The sequence below is a fragment of the Eublepharis macularius genome, chromosome 9 (assembly GCF_028583425.1).
Source record: "Eublepharis macularius isolate TG4126 chromosome 9, MPM_Emac_v1.0, whole genome shotgun sequence".
Taxonomy (NCBI): domain Eukaryota; kingdom Metazoa; phylum Chordata; class Lepidosauria; order Squamata; family Eublepharidae; genus Eublepharis; species Eublepharis macularius.
In genome coordinates, this window is record NC_072798.1 from 5297194 (window position 1) to 5318812 (window position 21619).

At 43.0% G+C, this 21619-nt stretch overlaps 1 protein-coding gene across 1 annotated transcript in view; it reads right to left on the reverse strand.

The window, feature by feature from the left end:
• The window catches only part of LRGUK (leucine rich repeats and guanylate kinase domain containing), a 99850-nt gene that overhangs the window by 40375 nt on the left and 37856 nt on the right, over positions 1–21619 (reverse strand). The window contains exons 9-11 of the mRNA XM_054988580.1: positions 9248–9334; positions 7518–7624; positions 5789–5908 (exon numbers count right to left, since the gene is read on the reverse strand). Of these exons, the coding sequence (XP_054844555.1) occupies positions 5789–5908; positions 7518–7624; positions 9248–9334 (314 nt within the window). The remainder of the gene's footprint in view (positions 1–5788; positions 5909–7517; positions 7625–9247; positions 9335–21619) is intronic.

The following is a 21619-nucleotide window of genomic DNA, read 5'->3' on the forward strand; positions in this document are numbered from 1 at the left end:
GGCAAGCCATGCAGAAACAAAGGGGGGGGACCCCTTTTAGATTTAGAAGAGCTTGTGGGGAACATAACAGAAGTTCACGGAATGATGAAAATGGGTGGGTGCGTGGGGGAGAGTTCCTTTTCCCTCTATGATACTAGAACTTGATGCCCTACAGATTTGGGATAGGCCTACAGTTGCCAAACTGCAGGTGCGGCCTGAAGATCTCCTGGAATTACAACTGGTCTTCAGACGACAGAAATCTGTTCCGGTAGAGACAGCGGCCTCTTTGAAGGGTCGTCTCTATGGCACCGTGTCCCTGCTGAGGCTTCTCTCCTGCCCAAGCCCCACTCTTTCCCAGGCTCCTCCCCCAAAATCTCCAGGAATGTCCAAAAGTCAGAGTTGGCAACCCTAGACAGGCGAGGGAGTGTTTTTTCACACGATACACCATCAATACGTGGAATTCACCATTTCAGGATGCAAATGGGCTACTTTCAATTCTTCCTTTTCCATTTCCTGTTACAGGCTCACACCAGAACCAAAACCAGGTTTTAAAAGTGTGCCCTTAACTTGAAGTAACTAAAACTGGACCCGACCAACCAATCCATTAAAATTTTAATGGACTGATCTACCAGATCGAGATAATCCAAATTATGGTATTCCCCGTTGCCATGTATGGATGTGAAAGTTGGATAGTGAAGAAAGTTGACAAGAAGCAAATTGATTCATTTGAAATGTGGTGTTGGAGGAGAGTTTTTCGGATACCATGGACGGCGAAAAAGACAAATAAAGGTTGGATCATCATATACAAAGGGGGCACACAGGCCCCCCCAGCCCCGACCCGACGAGAAGCCAACAAACTTAGCTTGTTCGTACATGGAACTTTATCAAGGGCGTAGTAATAATCCAAACCAAAACCCCAACAAAGGGAAGTTCAACACATCCAACCAACGTAATGCTAAACATTAAACCTCAATCGACGGCCGGGGGGGGCCTGTGTACCCACTTTGTATATGATGATCCAATTTACAATTAAACTCTGTTTGCATGGAGCTTACCTGTCTGTGGCCATGTATCCTGTGTATTCGTGTATATTTATTGGATTTGCATGAAATCTTTTTAGGAGATTACAAGATGAGTTTATTTACCTGATGCACTTGGCACATTACACTGTATAAATATCCTATGATTTTCTCTTTAAGTGAGATTATCGTTCCTTGCTTGTTTACTATACTTCCGGTTGGTTGGGCATACGCCTGGTTTTGTTTTGTTTACAACCTCTAGGTGGTGGTTGAAGATGCCCCAGAATTTCAATTGACCTCCAGGTGATAAAGATCAGTTCCCCCGGAGAAAATGCCTGCCTCGGAAAGCAGCCTCTATGGCATTATATCCCACTGAAGCTCCTCCCTTCCCCAAGCCCCGCCTCCCCAGGCATCACCCCCTAAATCTCCAGGAATTTCCCTACTCTGAGCTGGCAACCGTATGAAGAATGTTGGGAAATGTCTGTGATTAGGATCTTCTGATTTAAAAAAAAAAGCTAATTAGCAGCTCTAGGGCTGCTTTGAAGACCAGGGAGGGGTTGCTGGTGGAGAAGGTGTTTAACCCCTTCCTGCTATGCCTCTTGCACAGTTTAAAATGCTCCTACAACCAGGCAGGTGCCTGCACTGGATCCCCCCTCCCATAAAAAAAACCCTCAGAGGGTACTTTAAATCATGGAAGAGGCACAAGAGGAAAGGGTTGGACAGCTTCCCGCCCAGCCGCCCACCTGCAAGCTTCAAAGCAGCCACCGGGGACTGCTCGCCAGCTTTAAAAAAAGATAACCAAACGGTGATGCCAGCTGCGGAACTTCTGCATCGCACCTGTTTTAAGTCTGAGCTTCTTTAGGTTTCAGCTTTCCCACCAGCTCTCCAAATGGGAGAACCTCTCCTCGGGTGGTCATGCGTGCAGAGCCTGCACATGAACACTAAGCCTGGCGTTTCACACACTGCAGCTGGTGAATATCTGGATCTGACTTGTATGTTGCCTGCGCCTTTGTCCATCCATCTTAGCATTGGCTACACCGATCTGGCAGCAGCACCCCAGGGTTTCCATCAGAGAGCGGTCTTTGCCAACAGCTGCAAGCTGAGATTCTTTAATGGGAGGTGCCAAGGGTTGTATCTGGGACGTTTTTGGGGGGGAGGGGGGAGGGACTACTCTGGCACCAAGCCACAGCCGCTCTCTGACATTGAAAAGGTGTGCAATGTTGCCTCACCCTTTGTTCAGATGCCACAGCCCAGTCTGCCAGGAAAGACAAGGAACCATGCCGGGGTCCAACAGTTAAGCATAGATCCCTGCCACAGTGATTTTCTGGAAGATGACTGGGGCACCACTTTACCCTAAACTGTGTCAAATTAAAACCGTGTGGGGCACGTGGACTCTATGAAGCTGAAACTTCAAAGGACTGATTTTCTCAGAGATCAAGACCATACATCTTGAAATGTGGTTCCTTGCACTGGCCAGATGTTTTGAATGTCCTATTTTATTGCTTTTTCAAAAAGCAAATGATCTTAAAGCACGTTACAAGCTCCTTTTAATGGCAAGGTCATGTTTACATTCAAACCAGCCAAGTATCTTCCATAAATTGCATTTTTAATGAGCGGCATGTTTGAGATTTTAAAGAATGAACACTAACGCTACAGAAATCTCTACTGAATAATTAAAATACAGCTTTGCTTTATGGCATCAATTTTCTGCTCTGCTAAGATTCCGTCATTTTCTTCATATGCATAAAACTTATGAGGGAATAAAATATAAAAATAAAAACACATCGAGGCTCCTGGAAAACTTATAGCGCTTAGAAAATCCCCACCAGCTTTCAATTATTTGGTATTTCCAACCAGGCTTTTCAAACAGGATAATTTATTTAACATGCATTATATTGGATTTTTCTCCCTGCAGGAGATTTTTTTTTAAGTGCTTGATTTGCAAAAATATATAGCTGATGTCTGTATTGACCCATCATCCATATATTTTGTAAATCGAACACTTCTGAGAACTGAAATGCGTAGGTAGGCGGCTTTTTTGTTTGGGATCATTAAGATTTGAGCTACAGAAAGAGCCAAAGACAATAACCGGAGATAACACAAACAGGCCGTATTTCAATGTATTGTCGAAGGCTTTCACGGCCAGAGAACGATGGTTGTTGTGGGTTTTCCGGGCTGTATTGCCGTGGTCTTTCAGCTAATTTCAGCTAATCGAGTACACCGATGACGGTTATACCGGAAACGGATAAATTCTGGACTCTCGGAGGCTGCTGTATTTCCAGGGGCAGTTCACGGACCTTGGTAATTGCTCAGGGGTTGGAACAATCAGATCTGTAACTTTCTGTTACCCAATGAATTTATTGCATATGACCATAGGCCTTCACAATCCCAAACCATTAAAAAACAGAAAAATACAAGAATACAAATATAATTACATGCATATAAATAAGATTACTATAAAATGCATTTTACCTACAATGTAAAAGTTAACAACATACCGAAGCATTACGTACAGCAAAAATAAAATATAAATGGATCAAATACTCTACACTTTGCATCCAATTTAAAGACAAACGTCTTTATGCATCAGACCATGAACCTGGACAAGCTTTACTGCAGAAACTGGATATTACCTCAACTGACCTATCAAAATCTGCACAAAAAAGAAAACTCATTCACCCACCTACTCCTCATAAAGGAAGCAAAATTCCAGTTAGAAACAACTGAGCCACAAAATGGAAAGCATTCCAGAGTCAAGAAACACTGAATTTTTTTTTCTTTCCTTAAAAGCTGTATAAGTGGGGAAGGGGGAACAATCAAAACTTAGATGCAGAGGAGTTAGCCGTGTTAGTCTGTGGTAGCAAAATCAAAAAAGAGCCCAGTAGCACCTTTAAGACTAACCGATTTTATTGTAGCATAAGCTTTCGAGAATCACGTTCTCTTCGTCAGATGCATGGTACAGAAACTGGTCAAATATAGAAGAGGAGGGGGGAGGAGGGGAGGAGAAAGAAGATGAGATTAGGGGGGGAGAGGGAGGGTGCAACCAAAACATTCCTTGGCTAGTAAATGTAAACATCTCCTTTTGGTGTGGAGATTAATTGGCTTGTGTGAGGCTTCAAAGGAGTTTGCCGTGTTGGTTTGTAGCAGCAAAACAACCAGACCATCCAATTCCAATGTAGTATAAGCCTTCGATAGCCACAGCTCTCCCCGTCAGATCTCTTTGTCAGATGCATCTGACGGGGAGAGCTGTGGCTATCGAAGGCTTATACTACATTGGAATTGGATGGTCTAGCTGTTTTGCTGCTACAAACCAACACGGCAAACTCCTTTGAAGCCTCACACAAGCCAATTAATCTCCACACCAAAAGGAGATGTTTACATTTACTAGCCAAGGAATGTTTTGGTTGCACCCTCCCTCTCCCCCGCTAACTGCATCTTCTCTCTCCTCCCCTCCTACCCCCTCCTCTTCTATATTTGACCAGTTTCTGTGCCATGCATCTGACGAAGAGAACGTGATTCTCGAAAGCTTATGCTACAATAAAATTGGTTAGTCTTAAAGGTGCTACTGGGCTCTTTTTGAATCAAAACTTAGAAATCATAGTTTAAAATGTAACAAGCAGTTTGTGCTACCCAGCAGTATTGAGGTTTTGGGGGGGTGGGGGGAACCAGTTTTCTCTTGCTCCCAACAATGACAGCCCCTTGACGTTGTACTTTTGTTCAACAGACCCAAAGGAGGATATTCCCATAGGGTCTCTCAGAGGCTGTACATATATCATATTTTTAGGTTTAGCATTTGGGATATAAATCGCTTGCAATTTGTTGTTAATTTGAGTTCAATAGTTTTTGTGGAGTGAACAGTGGGGAGGGAGGTATAAACATATCGTTATTAATAATATATAGCCTTTTCGATGGGTGGTGGGTAGGGGGTAAAATTTTCAGTTATTTTATAAATAGATTTCTTTTTTAAGTGTTTTTGTAAGAATGTAGAAATTCCTTTTTCATAGGACTACTAATTTAAGAGAGAGAGTCACAAATTTATAAGCCCTACTAAATGTTGCACTGTTATTTAATCTGGTTTCTAGTATCTTTTGAAAAACTAAGCAATCGTTATACCGCTAGTATAACTAATCTATCAAGTTTAATAGGAACTGATCACTAATATTGTACTATCACAAAATTAATAATCTGTTATTTTTACTACATTCAACGTTTAATAAGTTATTTGTTTATGAAAAATTAATAAAAATATTTTTTTTTAAAAAAAGTTAACAACATTAAAACCAAATGTTTTCTAGCAGCTTATAAGACAACAATCTATATCAACAATCTCTCCTGGTTGCTACATTTGCCCCTATTTTCCTAGCAGCCAGAGCGTAGAGGGCCATCCTGTTCGAAATAAAAGGGGCTGTATTTGAAAGTATAAAATTTAGTTTCTCAAAATCAGACAGTAGATGGAGACCAGATAAAATACTCGTGAGAAATTTTCCCCTTGGTTCCTGGTATAAGAGACAGTTTAAAACATAGTGTGGTCAATCCTCAGCTGAGGTTCCACAGATACATATATGCTCATCGATGGAATCACCCGAGTAGCATCTCAGTTGGCATAGACTGGAAATGTAATGACGTAAATGCTACCCTGAGCTTATACACTGTGATATCAGTCAGATAATGTGCTCTAGTACGGACTTTTTTGATGAACTCTCTGTTAGCGTTAGGCTCTATGAAATCCAACATGGGGCAGTTACCGGAAACACAGTCAGGAAACGAAACGCCTCTCCGAGCAGGCATACCTGTATCTGAAATAGTTGTTAAATTTCCTGCAGAGCCTGTGGCAAAGTTCTCGTTTCCAGCAGGCCAGCGGGCCAGTCAACACCAACATGGGGTAGGGAGCGTCGAGGCTAGGCAAGGTGCTGCGTGGAAGGGGAGACACGTCGTTAGGCTTTTCACTCAGACCTCGGGGCCCCAGACAAGGTACAGACAAGCACGAATCCCCCATCTCCCGTTCTGCTGGGGTGCCAAGTCCGCTTTTGCCCCCTGGGCAAGCAGCGAATAGATCCAGCAAAGTCAAAAACCACTGCAGTGTTAGTGAAGCTGGAAAGCTGACTCGGCGGAAAGGCAGGTCAGGCCCAATGCAGTGATATTCCCAGGCGGACAGAGAACAGGATATTGGACTCTGTGCAAAAAGCAATAATAACCAGTGTACCAATGAGCAAATATCTATGCTAGATTTAAAATAAAGAACAGAGAAAAATCACCAGTCCAGAATAGGACTCTAACTCATCTGAAGGAAGCCTGTGCTGTGCAGAAATTCCTTTGCAGAAAATCTGTTCTCTGAACGCTAGATTGGGCAGGTGGAGGGTTGGTGGGATGCTGTTGCTGCCTTGGCCTAGGATGCCACAGCCCTTCACAGGAGCAGCTCCATTTAAGGCTTATACTAAGGAGTCCAGTAGTACCTTTAAGACTAACCAACTTTACTGCAGCATAAGCTTTCAAGAACCACAGCTCTCTTTGTCAGATGCATGCATGTCAATGCAACTGACAAAGAGAGCTGTGGTTCTCGAAAGCTGTTGATGCATCTGATGAAGAGAGCTGTGCTTCTTGAAAGCTGACGATGCATCTGACGAAGAGAGCTGTGGTTCTCGAAAGCTTATGCTACAATGAAGCTGGTTAGTCTTAAAGGTGCTACTGGAGTCTTTACTGGGAAAACGAGTGTCCAACACAGTCAAATTCAACATCTGTAACAGTGAGAAATGGTCCAGAAAATCCCAACATTGTCATATTTAATTTTGAAAGGGAAACTAGGAAGATTAGTTAGAAACTGAAAGGTCTGGCTGGGAAGGCTAAATCCTTTCAAGCTCTGTGTCAGGGTGGGGGACATTATCTGAGGTTTGATTTAAACCTAGTATAGCAGCTTTCTAATGAAGGTAGCCTTTCTAAGGAAGGCAGCCTTTAGCATCACCAATGTCATGTTTAAAGTGGGCCTAAGAGAAAGGAGTTACAGGGCAGGCCATTTTGTCAAATTTGGTGACCACCACTCCTTTTATCCTCTGTCAACCACCTGCAAGCCACGAAGACATAGATGCCCATTTTGCTTGCCGTGGGAGGCTAGCAGTCTGAAGGGAGAGAGTTAAAGAGAGCTCAAAGAAGCTGTCGTTCCAGGCATTCCTCACCCTCTGGAGAGTTCTTAATCGTCTGTGGTTATCGATAGATTTTCTTGCGACTCTCATTTACGGTGCGAAGGGCCATCTGCTCCAACAGATTGTTTCAAAGAGACGGAGCGGTGAGCAATCTGTCTCCAAGCTTCGAGGTGAGCAGCTAACTTCATTTCATAATCTGCTCAGCCAAGCAGGATTTGCCTAATTTCCATTCTGACATCCGTGGCCTGTCTCCTTCGCCTGCTTTGTCAGAAGAGCCAACTTCGAAGGGCGAGAGAGACAGAGGAGACGGACCCCCGTGCCCGCAACAGCTTTACTCTAATGCCACCTACAGGGCCAAAGGGGAACCAAAAGCTAAGCTTACCTGTCGTAGATCCGCTGAGGCTGCATCATGCTGTACGTGATGTGAGTCATGTGGTCTTGGGCGGCCACCACTTCGGGGGGAGGATCGTATTTGTTCACGGCAGCAACCTGTTCCCGGTAATTACAGGGAAAGGGATTGATTCAATTTGTTAATGCTCTCCAAGCAACAGAATTCCACATGTATGATTAGAATTTCTTCCTAATTAACATTTATGTTTCTTCTAGAAATCAATTACTGGCCAGTTATCCTTGCGGAGGGTAGGACCTCCTCCAGCTGTTGGCTATGGCAGCTTAATGAAGCCTCCGTGTTCGGAGACCTCCAGGCATCAGTCACTTGGGACAATGAACGGCAGATGATCCACAACTTCACGCCTCGGCTTACGAGGTTTCAGAAGCAACGAAGTCATCGCTGAGCAAACAGGATGCTGGTCTGTCTGTTACTTGGTCCGACCCAGGAAGATGACGCTTAAACAAGGAGTAAGCAAACCGTGGAACATATGCCAAGCAGCGGCATGCCAAAATCTACCGGTTCTGCCCAAGCAACCAAGCAGAGCACCTGTGGCGGTCATAGCGCCTTGGGATACAACAGTGAGAGAAGGCTTCTAACCAGGGCTCATTTTGAGGGGGAACGTGTTGGAACGCAGTTCCAGCAGTTCCCCAAAGAGGTCACATGTCAGGTGTCCCCGCCTACCTGACTCTCAGCCATTTTGGGCCCACTTCGGCCTGGATTGGGGCTGAAACGGCCCAGATCGGGCCTCTGACGGGTGGTGGATCACTCTCCCGCTCAGCAGCAGCCTGATCCTGACCATTTTGGGCCCAATTTCGGCCCTGAATGGCCAGGATTGGGTCCAAAACAGCCACGATAGGTGATGTCAGGGGGTGTGGCATATGCAAATCAGTTATACCAATGACACACTTCCGGCGATGGCAAGGGGCGTGGCATATGCTAATGAGCTATGCTAATGAGTCCCTCCAGCCCTTTTTCTACGAAATGACCCCTGCTTCTAACCATCAGAAATACCTGGCCAGAGAGAAGGTGATGAAACTGACATTTGTTAAGGCAAACCAGGTTTTGAGCCAAATTCTGATTTTTCAAACTATCCATTGTTGAAATAAACCACAGTTTTTTGTTCTGTCTGAAGCGAACCATTCAGATCAGGAGTTCCCATTGTGTCTTTTGATAACATTTCCACAATAAAGCTTCACGCAGGAGACTTCCTGCCCCCCCCTCTGGCCCCCACTTCCAACCCTCCCGCTGGTTGCTGGCTTGGCCATGCAACCCTACCTGTTGTTTAAACCACAGTTTTGACCTCATGACTGTGACTTGCACAAAAACAGACAGACTGCACCCCTACCCCCCTCCTAGGCCATTTTCACACTGCTTACCAGCCACGGAACATCGTGCCAAACTCTGGGAATGACAGCGTCTTCCTGGCACGATTTCGTGCGAGAATTGCAGTTCTTGTGCAAAATCGTGCCAGGAAGACGTTGTCGTTCCGGGAGCTTGGCGCAATGTTCCATGGCCGGTAAGCAGTGTGAAAATGGCCCTAGTTACCTGGAAATAAATCCCACCAAATGCAATGAGATTAGTGTATTATAGGACCAAAACATTAAAGCTTCTCTCTTCAGCATCCAAAAACACTGGAAAAGAGCATTTTCTGGCCTTGCTGGCAGCAGCAAACCAGAGTATAAATTGTGAGTTTGATGGCCCTCCTAAAACGGGACACTTGCCTTTTCTTCCACAGTGATTTTCTTGTGATCCAGCTCCGTAAGTCGGAGCAGCATGAAAATGACCAGGAGCCAATAATCGGGCTGTTGCTGGAAAAAGGAGAACAAATTGCTTTCAGTAGCATTTACAGGAAGAATATTGAAATGCAACTCCTCAAAGCAAAAACCCAAGAGGCTGTTTATCATACTTCAGCATAGGATATTAGCAGTAGGAAAGAGCAAGAGTCCAGTAGCATCTATAAGACTAACAAAATTTGTGGTGAGGTAGGAGTTTCAGCGAGTCACAGATCACTGAAGCTTATACCCTACCACAAATGTTGTTAGTCTTATAGGTGCTCCTTGACTCTTGCTCTCTTCTACTGCTACAGGCACACTCACAGCTACTTATCTTGATCTATCTTCACAAGATACAAGGAATGCAGTAGACAGGGAACAGAAAAGAGGAGAACAAGCCACATGAATTTCTGGTTGGCAGTCCCCTGCTTCTTCCAAATGGGAGAAGAAAAACAGCTGGACAGGCAGAGAGTGTTGGAAGACGAGGATTCAACGCTGTCCCTTTCCTCAGGTTTCAGGACAAACCAAAGAGTTAGAAAGATAGAGAGGTCAGGTCACACTGTTACTGCTCTGACTATCCTCTGATATGTGGATTGCTATTCTCAGGACTTCCTCCTCCTTATATTGTCGAAGGCTTTCATGGCCGGAGAACGATGGTTGTTGTGGATTTTCCGGGCTGTATCGCCGTGGTCTTGGCATTGTAGTTCCTGACGTTTTGCCGACAGTTTTTGACACTGAGAGATCTCTGTCTTTCGGTGCTACACCTCTGAAGATGCCAGCCACAGCTGCTGGCGAAACGTCAGGAACTACAATGCCAAGACCATGGCGATACAGCCCGGAAAATCCACAACAACCTTCCTCCTCCTTCTCACTCTTCTCTTCCTGGTGTTGTTCCAGGCACCATCACTTTCCTTCTCCTCTCTTCATATTGGAAGCATGGATGCAGGGCTTGTCCTAGCATCCATGTCCATCCTTAGACTAGATAGGTAGTTAGGATCTGTCTCTCCTCCTTTCTTATTAGATTATGGAGTTCCTAATATAAAGAACTCTTATTTCCTTTCTAAGTATAAGCAAGTGTATGCTTTGCCATTTTCTCTCCTGCACACACAACAGCCAGCAGAACCAGTTCACAACCACCTATAATCACGGTTCCACTGCTAAATGATAAGCTTTGCTAATGGCCCGAATATGGAATCCTTTCATTAGATTTCTGGTGCCAACATACAACTTATTTATCAGAGAGGAGGCTAAGTGGTGGCAAAAACCCTCTGAAAAATGAAGTTCTCTTTTCATCATTCAAATCCTTTCCCAGGTTTCTCATCCCTTTACAGCACAAATGTCCTTTGAATCCTTTTCCTTACGTCTAAACTCTTGATGCCCGCACCAGCTTTCTTCACTTCTGTCTGAGACCTTCACTTCACCAATGCCAACTTCAGCCTCCCACAATTCCACCTCTGCTCTCTTGTCTCCCCATTTGCAACTCCTTCCCAGAAACACTATCAATACATACATATCTATATTGTGCCCTTCCTCTGTGATCAAAACAGTGTACATGAATCAGACTGTAGTAAAATTACCCCACAGCCCCTTATTTTGACTATGGGAGTAAGGGATTTACTCGGCTGGCCCAGGTCTCAAGCTGTTAGACCTCAATGAGGAATCCAGCTCTCCTGCTCATCCCACTCATTCTTTCACAAAGGTTTACTCTCTGCTACCACCAGGAAGCCACTAGAAGAACTGCAGCCTGACGACCTACAGGCAGACCCCAGGTTCAAATTCAGAATACCGCCTGGGGTTGCCAGCCTCCAGGTGGTGGCTGGAGATCTACTGGAATTACAACTGATCTCAAGACAACAGATCAGTTCCCCTGCAGGAAATTGTTGCTTTGGAGGGTGGACTATATGGCATTAAACCCTGCTGAGGTCCTCCCTCTCCAAACGTCATCCTTTCCAGGCTCCACCTCTAAAATCCCCAGGAATTCCCCAGCCTGGACCTGGCAACCCTAAATTCCCACCCCCCTTTTCAGCCACCATGTAGGTGCAGGAAAACTTTGGAAATCTTACTTGCTACAGTGAAACGAGGCAGGCTCTCCCTTCTCTTATACTTTAACGAGCATGAGTAAGGCATGAGGCTCTGTCCATGATTGCAAAAAGCAAACGATTCAAATTTCAGAAAAAAGGGAAGTTTTATCTCTAAGTACATGGGCAATCAGTTGAAGCATATGGCATCTGAGCACTGAGAAAATGAAACAGGTATAAATGCAAGCCTCTTTCCCTAGGTCTAAAACCTATCTCTGTGATGCTAGAGAGAGGGGCAGGAATATCTTAATGGCTCTAGGTTTTCAGTACAGGCTGAGTTCATCTCAGTTTTCCCTCCTTCCTCCACCTGGCTGGTCACCTCTCTTCAGATGGTTGCCTGAATGTGTCACCTTCGGAGTCCCCTGCCTTTCTCTCCAAAGGATGTTTATTCTTGGGCCCAAGCATGTCTGTCACTCTCTCTAAGGGAGAGATTCTTCTTCCCACAAGCCCCTCCAAACCATTCCCACTGTCAATTCACCAAGCAGAGGAAAGACTAGAGAATCATAGTAACTTCTAAGAGCCAGAAGGTCCCCCCAGACTAGAGGGTCTCAAGCCACACCTATCTTGGCCCTCCTTTGTCCTCTTAGGTTGCATTCATTATCATAAGCCAGGCTGGTCTGCCAAATGCTGCAGATTGGACTTTAGATGGGACTAGTGGTGCAGAATGAAGACTGGTTCTTTCTAGGGTTGCCAGCTCCAGGTTGGGAAATTCCTGGAGATTTGGGGGGGGGGGACTCGAGAGTGTGGGGCTTGGGGAAGAGGCTCCGAGGGTTATAATGCCATAGAGTCCACCCTCTAAAGCAGTCATTTTCTCCAGGGGAACTAGTCTCTGTGGCTTGGAGATCAGTTGTCATTCTGGAAGATCTCCAGCCACCATCTGGACATTGGCAACCTTAGCTCTTCCTTTTGACTAGATTGGTAAGGGCCGTTTGAACATAACCCCTGAGCATTCGCAGAGTGTAAACCCAACAATTACAAAGCAAAAGTGGAAGTGTTTCCCCCCCCACACACACACACACAAATGGCTGGGATGTAGTGTCATTTCAACACACATTCCTGCTCTCTTTTGTCCTCACAACAACCCTGTGATGTTGGCTAGATTAAGGTCAGAGAGGGTGATTGGCCTGAGGTTACGCAGTGAGCTTTATGGCCAAGTGGGGGATTTCAGCCTTTGTCTTCCGGGCTCTGTCTAACCACTGTGCTACTCCCTTCCCCAAATCCCTTCTGAAGTTCTACCTTCTCCATAAAGCCTTCTCCACAAAGCCTACCAAACAACAGAAAACAGGCCCGCCAGTGTAGAAAGAGAGAGCAAATAAAAAGTTCAGAAGTCTGAAGTATAACTTCTTAAGGAACATTAATTAACCGTCAAAGAGGAAGCCACTGTCTCATCAGCTTGGTTGGATGTCTCAGGAAAAAAAAAAGAGTCTCCCTAAACTGCTGATATTCAAACCGCATCAGCATCATCTAAAACATCATTGTTGGTAAAATAACTGAAAAGCCCTGCAGATTAATTGGCGAGATGTTAAGACTGGACGGAACGCTGATCTGAGCAGCATTGCCTAGGGAGGCTTGAGAGAGCTCCGAGGAACAGTGCAATCCTAGGCAGAGTGACTCCAGTGTAAGCCCATTGAAATCCATGGGCTTAGGCTGGAGTCACTCTGCTTAGCACTGCACTGGAAGTCTGGTTTCCTTAGGAAAGCTCTGCCTAAATGACTAGTTGGCAAAATTTATGGGGGGTAAGTCACTCCCCTAATCCAAAATGTTATACCCTGCTGAGGTTTCTCCTTTCCCCAACCCTCACCCACACCCCAAATCTCCAGGACCTGGCAAGCTCCAAGTCTGAAATTCTAACCACTCCCCCAAACTGGATATATATAATAGTAAAGAGACCAGTAGCACCTTAAAGACTAACTAACTTATTTGTCGCATAAGCTTTCGAGAACCACAGGTCTCTTTGTCAGATGCATCACCAGCATTCAGAGAAGTTAGCCATGTTAGTCTGTAGTAGCAAAACAGAAAAGAGTCCAGCAGCACCTTTAAGACTAACCAACTTTACTGTAGCATAAGCTTTCGAGAATCACAGTTCTCTTCGTCAGAGGCTAGAAACCATGTCCCCTGGCGAAAATGGCTGCTTTAGAGGGTGGACTCTATGGTGTTATACCCTGCTGAGGTTTCTCCTTTCCCCAACCCTCACCCACACTCCAAATCTCCAGGACCTGGCAAGCTCCAAGTCTGAAATTCTAACCACTCCCCCAAACTGGATATATATAATAGTAAAGAGACCAGTAGCACCTTAAAGACTAACTAACTTATTTGTCGCATAAACTTTCTTTCTTTTTTTTAAATAAAATTTTTATTGGAATTAGAATCATATAATTTCACATTACAATCAATTCCCGTTTCCCAATTTCTAACCCCCTCCCTTCCCCCCCTTTTTTTGTAGACTTCCAACAGTTTTCCAACCCTTTGTCCCTTTTCCCTTACTCATTGTAAATTCATCTATCTAACAAACATATACTTTCCCTTTAATCTAAGCAATAATTCTTTAACTATTTTTAATACTCTGTACCTTATCTTTGAGTCCCTTCTTCCATATTAGACAAACAATTTGTCCCTTTTTTACATAATTTCATAATTTCCTGGTTTCAAATATTTCTATAAACCATATACCATATAAACCATATAACCCACGCATTTATATAAGTCAACCAATTTAACTTATATTCCGTATATTACTTTATATAACTATCCTCAAAAGTTATCAATCTATTTGATCCATATATTTCTTCAGGTAAGCTTATTCAGTTTAACATGTTACCCGTTTATACCAAAAACAATATTACTTAGTCGGTCCTTATAGTTAATTATTTTCTATCCATTTTCTATATATTTTTCTATATATAACAATCTAACAAAATAGCTGCTTAGACATTTTCATTTCTCTCTCTACCCTCCGGTAAAGTCACCCCCCTCTACATTTTGTCATATTTCAGTAGTTCTCAAACTGCCACAGTTCTCTTCCCACCTCCCATTTCTTCAGCACATATTGCTTCAGCTTCTCCCAGTCTGTGTTAAACTGTCCTGGGTCCAGATTTCTCAGTTTTCTTGTCATTTTGTCCATTTCGGCCATATACAGCAATTTGTAAGTCCAGTTCTCAATAGTTGGCACTTCTTGTATTTTCCATTTTTGCGCATACAAAAGTCTGGCCGCTGCTGTCATGTAAAATAACAGTGTTCTATGTTGGGCTGGAATGTTCTCCATTCCCAAGTTCAGTAGCAGGAGTTCTGGGTTCTTATTAATTTGAAATTGTAAAATCTCACTTATTACTTTTATTATTTCTCCCCAGTACTGCCTAGCTACCTCACACGTCCACCACATATGATACAGAGAGCCCTCATGTTTTTTACATTTCCAGCATTTATTAGAAGTGTTCAGATTCCCTAGCGCAATCTTCTTTGGTGTCATGTACCAACGATAGATCATTTTGTAAATGTTCTCTTTAATATTAGTACACGTTGTAGTCTTCATTGTGTTTTTCCACAAGTATTCCCATGCCTCCATTGTTATTTCTTTGTTGAAGTTTATGGCCCACTTCACCATTTGTACTTTGACTATTTCATCTTCAGTATACCATTTCAACAGTACTTGGTATACCTTAGAAATTTCCTTCTTATCCTCTTTTAAAAGTGTCTGCTCTAGTTCCGAATTCTCTTTTTTATGCCTCCCTTTGCACAATCCGAATTGTAGAGATCTCTGATCTGCCTATACTGGAACCAATCATAGTTGAGTGATAACTCATCCTGTGTCTTTATTTTAAGTTTGGAAAATTCTATTCGGGTTATCTCCTTATATGTTAAACACTGTTGCTCAGTATCGACAGCTCTCGGATCTATTACTTCATATGGAACTACCCACATGGGGGTTCCTTCTTGTAGAAAGTCTCTATACTTCTTCCAGGTTGCATATAGGCTTTTCCGTATGTAATGATGTAGGAACATAGAGTTCACTTTTACTTTGTCGTACCATAGGTATGCATGCCATCCGAATATTTTTTTATATCCCTCTAGGGCCAATAATTTCTTATTCTTCAACGTCATCCAGTCTTTCAGCCACACTAGGCAAATTGCGTCATAGTAAAGTCTTAGATTGGGCAGTTGCATTCCGCCTCTTTCCTTTGCATCTTGTAAAACTTTCATTTTCACTCGAGGCTTCTTGCCTGCCCAAACAAAGTCTGATATTTTCCTCTGCCATTTTTCAAACTGCTTAGAGTCTCGGATAATTGGTATTGTCTGTAACAAAAACATTACTCTTGGTAACACATTCATCTTAACTGCTGCAATCCTTCCCAACCATGACAAATTCAATCTATTCCATTTGATCAAATCTTGCTCAATCTGAGTCCATAATTTTTCATAGTTGTTTTTGAATAGATCTATATTCTTTGCAGTCAGTTCAATTCCCAAATATTTCACCTTGGTTGTTACTTCACAGTCTGTTATTTCCATTAACAGTTGTTGTTTTTGCTTAGTCATATTTTTGCATAATATCTTTGACTTCTTTTTGTTAATATAAAACCCTGCCAAATCTCCGAACTCTTTGATCTTCTCTATCACTTTTGGCATATTCTCCATTGGGTCTTCCACAATTAACATTATATTGTCCGCAAATGCTCTAACTTTATAAGAAAAGTCTTTTATTTTTATTCCGCGGATTTCTTCATCTTGTCGTATTTGTATCATCAGTATCTCCAATACCAAGATGAATAACAGCGGAGACAACGGGCAACCTTGTCTTGTTCCTTTACTTATAGTCAATTTCTTGGTAGTCTCATCATTCACCACAATTGCTGCATTCTGGTCTCTGTAGATTTCTTTAACTGCTCTTATGAATTTTTCTCCCATTTGTAGCTTTTCCATAGTGGCAAACATAAAGTCCCAGTTCAAATTGTCAAACGCTTTTTCTGCATCAACAAAGAAGAAACCAACCTCTTTGTCACAACGCTTATCATAATACTCAATAGCATTGATCACTGTCCTTAAATTGTCTCTGATTTGTCTACCAGGTAAAAAACCTGCTTGTTCCTCCTCAATAATTTCCGAAAGCCACCCCTTCACTCTCTCTGCCAATATCTTCGCAAAGATTTTATAGTCATTGTTAAGTAAGGATATAGGCCTGTAATTTTTCACATTAGTCAGATCTTGGCCCTCTTTGGGGATCAATGAAATGTTAGCTTCCTTCCAGGTATCTGGAATCCGTTGATCCTTTAATACTCCATTGATCACTTCTTTTAGGAATGGTACCAGTTCGTTGGCCATTGTCTTATAAAATTTAGCTGTAAGTCCGTCTGGCCCTGGTGCTTTTCCCAAATTTGTTGATTGTATTGCCATTTTTATTTCCTCATCCGTTACTTCATTGTTCAGTCTGTCTCTCCACGCTTCCGAGATTACTGGGAGCTTCATTTTCTCCAAATATGTCGCTATTGATTCTTTATTCACCTCTTTCTTATTATACAATTTAGCATAAAATTTATAGAAGGCTCTACTAATGGATGTCTGTTCCAAATACGTTTTGTTATCTTCACATATTTTGTTTATTGTTTTCTTTTCCTTTCTCTTTTTCAGTTGCCATGCCAAATATTTCCCAGGTTTGTTTGCACCTTCAAACCCTTTTTGATTCAGTCTTTTAAGATTCCACTCCAATTCTTTATTATTCATTGCTGTCAGCTGTTCTTGTAATATTTTAATGTCCTGGTAAATTTTCTTTTTCCCTGGTCTCTTCTTTAACTGTATTTCTTTGGCTTTTATTTTCTCCATAATCTCCTGTCTCTTCTCCTCTTTCTTTTTTCTAGCTCTTCCATTTAAGTCCATTAGTATGCCCCTAATTACCGCCTTGTAAGTGTCCCAAACCTTATTGGTTGGTACTTCTTTATTCATGTTGTATTGTATGAAGAACTTTGTCTCTCTTCTCAGCATCTCCATATTCTCTCCCTCTTGAAGTAAGTCCTCATTTATTCTCCATCCTTTCCTTTTGCTCCTTCTCCCCAATTTCCACATAATTGGATTATGATCCGAGCCTACCATCGGCATTATTTCCACTTCCTTAGTCCATAACGCTAAGTCTTTTGAGGCCCAGATCATATCAATTCTCGATAGTGTAAAGTGTCTTGCGGAGTAGAACGTAAATTGTCTGCTTTTCGGATTTTGTCTTCTCCATACATCTTCTAAGGTTTCCTGTTGTATCAGTTCAAAAAACAACTTTGGTAGCAATCCTCTCTTCTTTTGTGCAGTTGATGATTTTTTGTCTAAATCCAGATTTGTCACTCCATTGAAGTCTCCAGCAAGTATTATCTGATCATATGAAAGTTCATCTAGTTGCTTCCTTAAGTCCTCAAAGAAGCTTTCTTTTGCTCCATTAGGTGCATAAATTCCAACTACCAGCACTCTCTTTAAATTCCATACGCATTCCACTGCTATAAATCTGGCTTCCACATCTTTCATTACAAACTTTGGCTGCAGCTCCTCTTTAATATAAAGCACTACTCCTCTTTTTTTCTTATTAGAGGCCGCTGCAAAATCATTGCCCAATTTTTTTTATTTTAAATACTTTACATCTTGTTTTCGAATATGGGTCTCTTGCAAACAAACAATATCACGATGGTTGTTGGGGGTTTTCCGGGCTGTATTGCCGTGGTCTTGGCATTGTAGTTCCTGACGTTTCGCCAGCAGCTGTGGCTGGCATCTTCAGAGGTGTAGCACCAAAAGACAGAGATCTCTCAGTGTCACAGTGTGGAAAAGATGTAGGTCATTTGTATCTACTCAGGAGGGGTGGGGTTGAGCTGAGTCATTCTGTAAGAGTTTCCCAGGGTGTGGAATGCTAATGGCGGGAGGCTTCACTGAATCCTGAGGAGGTTCTTTTGCATATGGATTGGTGCTTGATGTGCTAATCTTCTCTGCAGGGCTATTGTCGGGTGTGGAGTGTTTTGTTGGCCTGGTGTTTTTCAGAACTGGAGCCCATGCTCTGTTCATTCTTAAGGTTTCTTTCCTGTTGAAATTTTGCTTATGCTTGTGAATTTCAATGGCTTCCCTGTGCAGTCTGACAAAGTAGTTGGAAGTGTTGTCCAGTATTTTGGTGTCCTGGAATAAGATACTGTGCCCTGTTTGAGTTAGGCTATGTTCAGCCACTGCTGATTTTTCAGGCTGTCCAAGTCTGCAGTGTCTTTCATGTTCTTTTATTCTTGTCTGGATGCTACGCTTTGTGGTCCCGATGTAAACTTGTCCACAGCTGCAGGGTATACGGTATACTCCTGCAGAGGTGAGGGGGTCTCTGCTGTCTTTTGCTGATCGTAGCATCTGTTGTATTTTTCGGGTGGGTCTAATGTCCCACTAATGTTTTCATTATGCCTCTTTTCTGTCGGGGGTGGTGATTGGAGTTTTTGTGTAAGTACCGATCAGTGTGAGTTGGTTTCCTGTAGACCTTGTGACCTAACTGAAAGTTTGCTTTGCGGATGACCAAGGTATCCAGGAATGAGAGTTTTCCCTCACTTTCTTTCTCCATTGTGAATTGTATGTTCAGGTGGATGTTGTTGAGATGATTCAAAAACTCCCTCAATTCTTCCTCCCCATGGCTCCAAATGATGAATGTATCATCCACAAACCGGAACCATACACTGGGTTTAGTGGATCGTGCAAGACGGATATGTGAGCCGCGCTTTCTCAATGAGGAAATTAATCATCTAAACCACGCACTTCAGGCAAATGGCTACTCCAGAAATGAAATCCGAAGAGCAATCAAACCCAGGATGAATCAAACAACCAAGGAAAAACAGTCACCTACAGGAAAAGTGTTTTTGCCATATATCAAAGGAATTACTGATCAGATGGGAAAGCTTATGGAAAAGCATAACCTTCAAGCAGTATTCAGACCCACCCGAAAAATACAACAGATGCTACGATCAGCAAAAGACAGCAGAGACCCCCTCACCTCTGCAGGAGTATACCGTATACCCTGCAGCTGTGGACAAGTTTACATCGGGACCACAAAGCGTAGCATCCAGACAAGAATAAAAGAACATGAAAGACACTGCAGACTTGGACAGCCTGAAAAATCAGCAGTGGCTGAACATAGCCTAACTCAAACAGGGCACAGTATCTTATTCCAGGACACCAAAATACTGGACAACACTTCCAACTACTTTGTCAGACTGCACAGGGAAGCCATTGAAATTCACAAGCATAAGCAAAATTTCAACAGGAAAGAAGAAACCTTAAGAATGAACAGAGCATGGGCTCCAGTTCTGAAAAACACCAGGCCAACAAAACACTCCACACCCGACAATAGCCCTGCAGAGAAGATTAGCACATCAAGCACCAATCCATATGCAAAAGAACCTCCTCAGGATTCAGTGAAGCCTCCCGCCATTAGCATTCCACACCCTGGGAAACTCTTACAGAATGACTCAGCTCAACCCCACCCCTCCTGAGTAGATACAAATGACCTACATCTTTCCCACACTGTGACACTGAGAGATCTCTGTCTTTTGGTGCTACACCTCTGAAGATGCCAGCCACAGCTGCTGGCGAAACGTCAGGAACTACAATGCCAAGACCATGGCAATACAGCCCGGAAAACCCCCAACAACCATCGTTCTCTGGCCGTGAAAGCCTTCGACAATACAAACAATATCACATTTTTGTTTTAATAGCCAGTGAAAGATGCTTTTTCTCTTATTCGGTGAATTAAGTCCATTTACATTCCAAGATAAAACTTTACACTCCATAATCATAATCTTGTTGCTGGTAAGTCCTTTTCATTGTCTCTTATAAATCGCTCCATCTCTCGTTCCGATCTGATGCGTCTTTTGGCCCCTCCAAATTCAAAGGAGACTCCTTCTGGTAATTCCCATCTGTACCTGATTTTCATGTCCTTCAAAATCTGAATTAGCGCCTTATATTTTTTCCGGTCCAATAACACCGATCTGGGTATTTCCTTCATAATGATAATCGTCTTGCCGTCAATCTCCAATGGATCTTGAAACTGTTTAGTCACAATCTTCTCTTTCATATTTCGGGTCGTAAATTGCACAATCACATCTCTTGGTAGTTTCCTCTGGGTCGCAATTCTTGAATTTACACGATATACCACGTCCAGGATAGCCACAACTTCCTCCTCCTCCTTCCCCAGGTATTCAGCTAACACCTCAGTCATCTGTTCTTGCGCTGCTTTTCCTTCCACTTCCGGCAAACCGCGAAATCTTAGCTGCTTCTCCATGTGTTTACTTTCCGCAACCGCCATTCTCCCCCTCATCAGCCTCATCTCTGTTTGTTGCGTGTCAGCTAAATTCTCCACCGCGCCTTCTACTACCTTAACTCTCTGCTGTGTTCCTTGCAGTTCATTTTGCATTATTTCCATACCTTTCTTAACTTCTGACAGCTCACTTTTCACTGTCTGGTTAACCTCTTTGATCAGCTCCGGTTTCATGTCCTTAAGTTCTTTAATCACTTCTAAGAGTTTTTTGTCTAGGTTCTCTATTGCCGATTGCCACTCTTTTTTCGACATCGTGGGGCTTGCCTTGGCTCGCTCCCACAAGTCCGCTCTCTTCCTTATCTCCGTGGCGTGAAATTAAGCGTCTTTTTAATTTTTAATTTAAATGTCCCAGTCTTTTTGCAAAGAAAAAACTTTTAGAAAATCCAAAATGTCGGGCGTCTTTTCTCTATGGTTCTTCTATGGTTTTTGTAATCCAAAATGGCTTACTTCCTCTTCCGCTGAAGCCACGGCTTTTCCCCTTTCAAAGATGGCGATTCCCTTCTTCCTGCCCTCCGGCAGGGGCCACTTCTCTCCAGCAACTCTATTGTTATTACGTACTTCTTGTCTCCCGACTTCCCGCAGTAGCTCTCGCGATGGCAGGATTTTCTCACAGCTCCATAACCGCAAGTATTCAAAACAATAGTCCAAATTCTTTAATAACTTCTTTAAACTTAGTCTTTTTTCTGTTTCGACTCTTGCCGAGTCTTCTCCTCGTTATAATTAGCCTGTTGCAGTTTTAAAATCTACTTTTAATCTTCTTTACTTTTAACAATCTGTCCCGTATCAGAAGATAGTGATCTTTACCTTCCCATTCACTTTCCGTGGGTTGTAATCACTGTTTCAATCTTCGTTTCTCCTCCACTCCTCTTTCCCCTATTGAAGCTTGGGTACGTAGGTCTTATGCCAACCGCATTGGCCCCGAAACTGCCGCAGAGATCT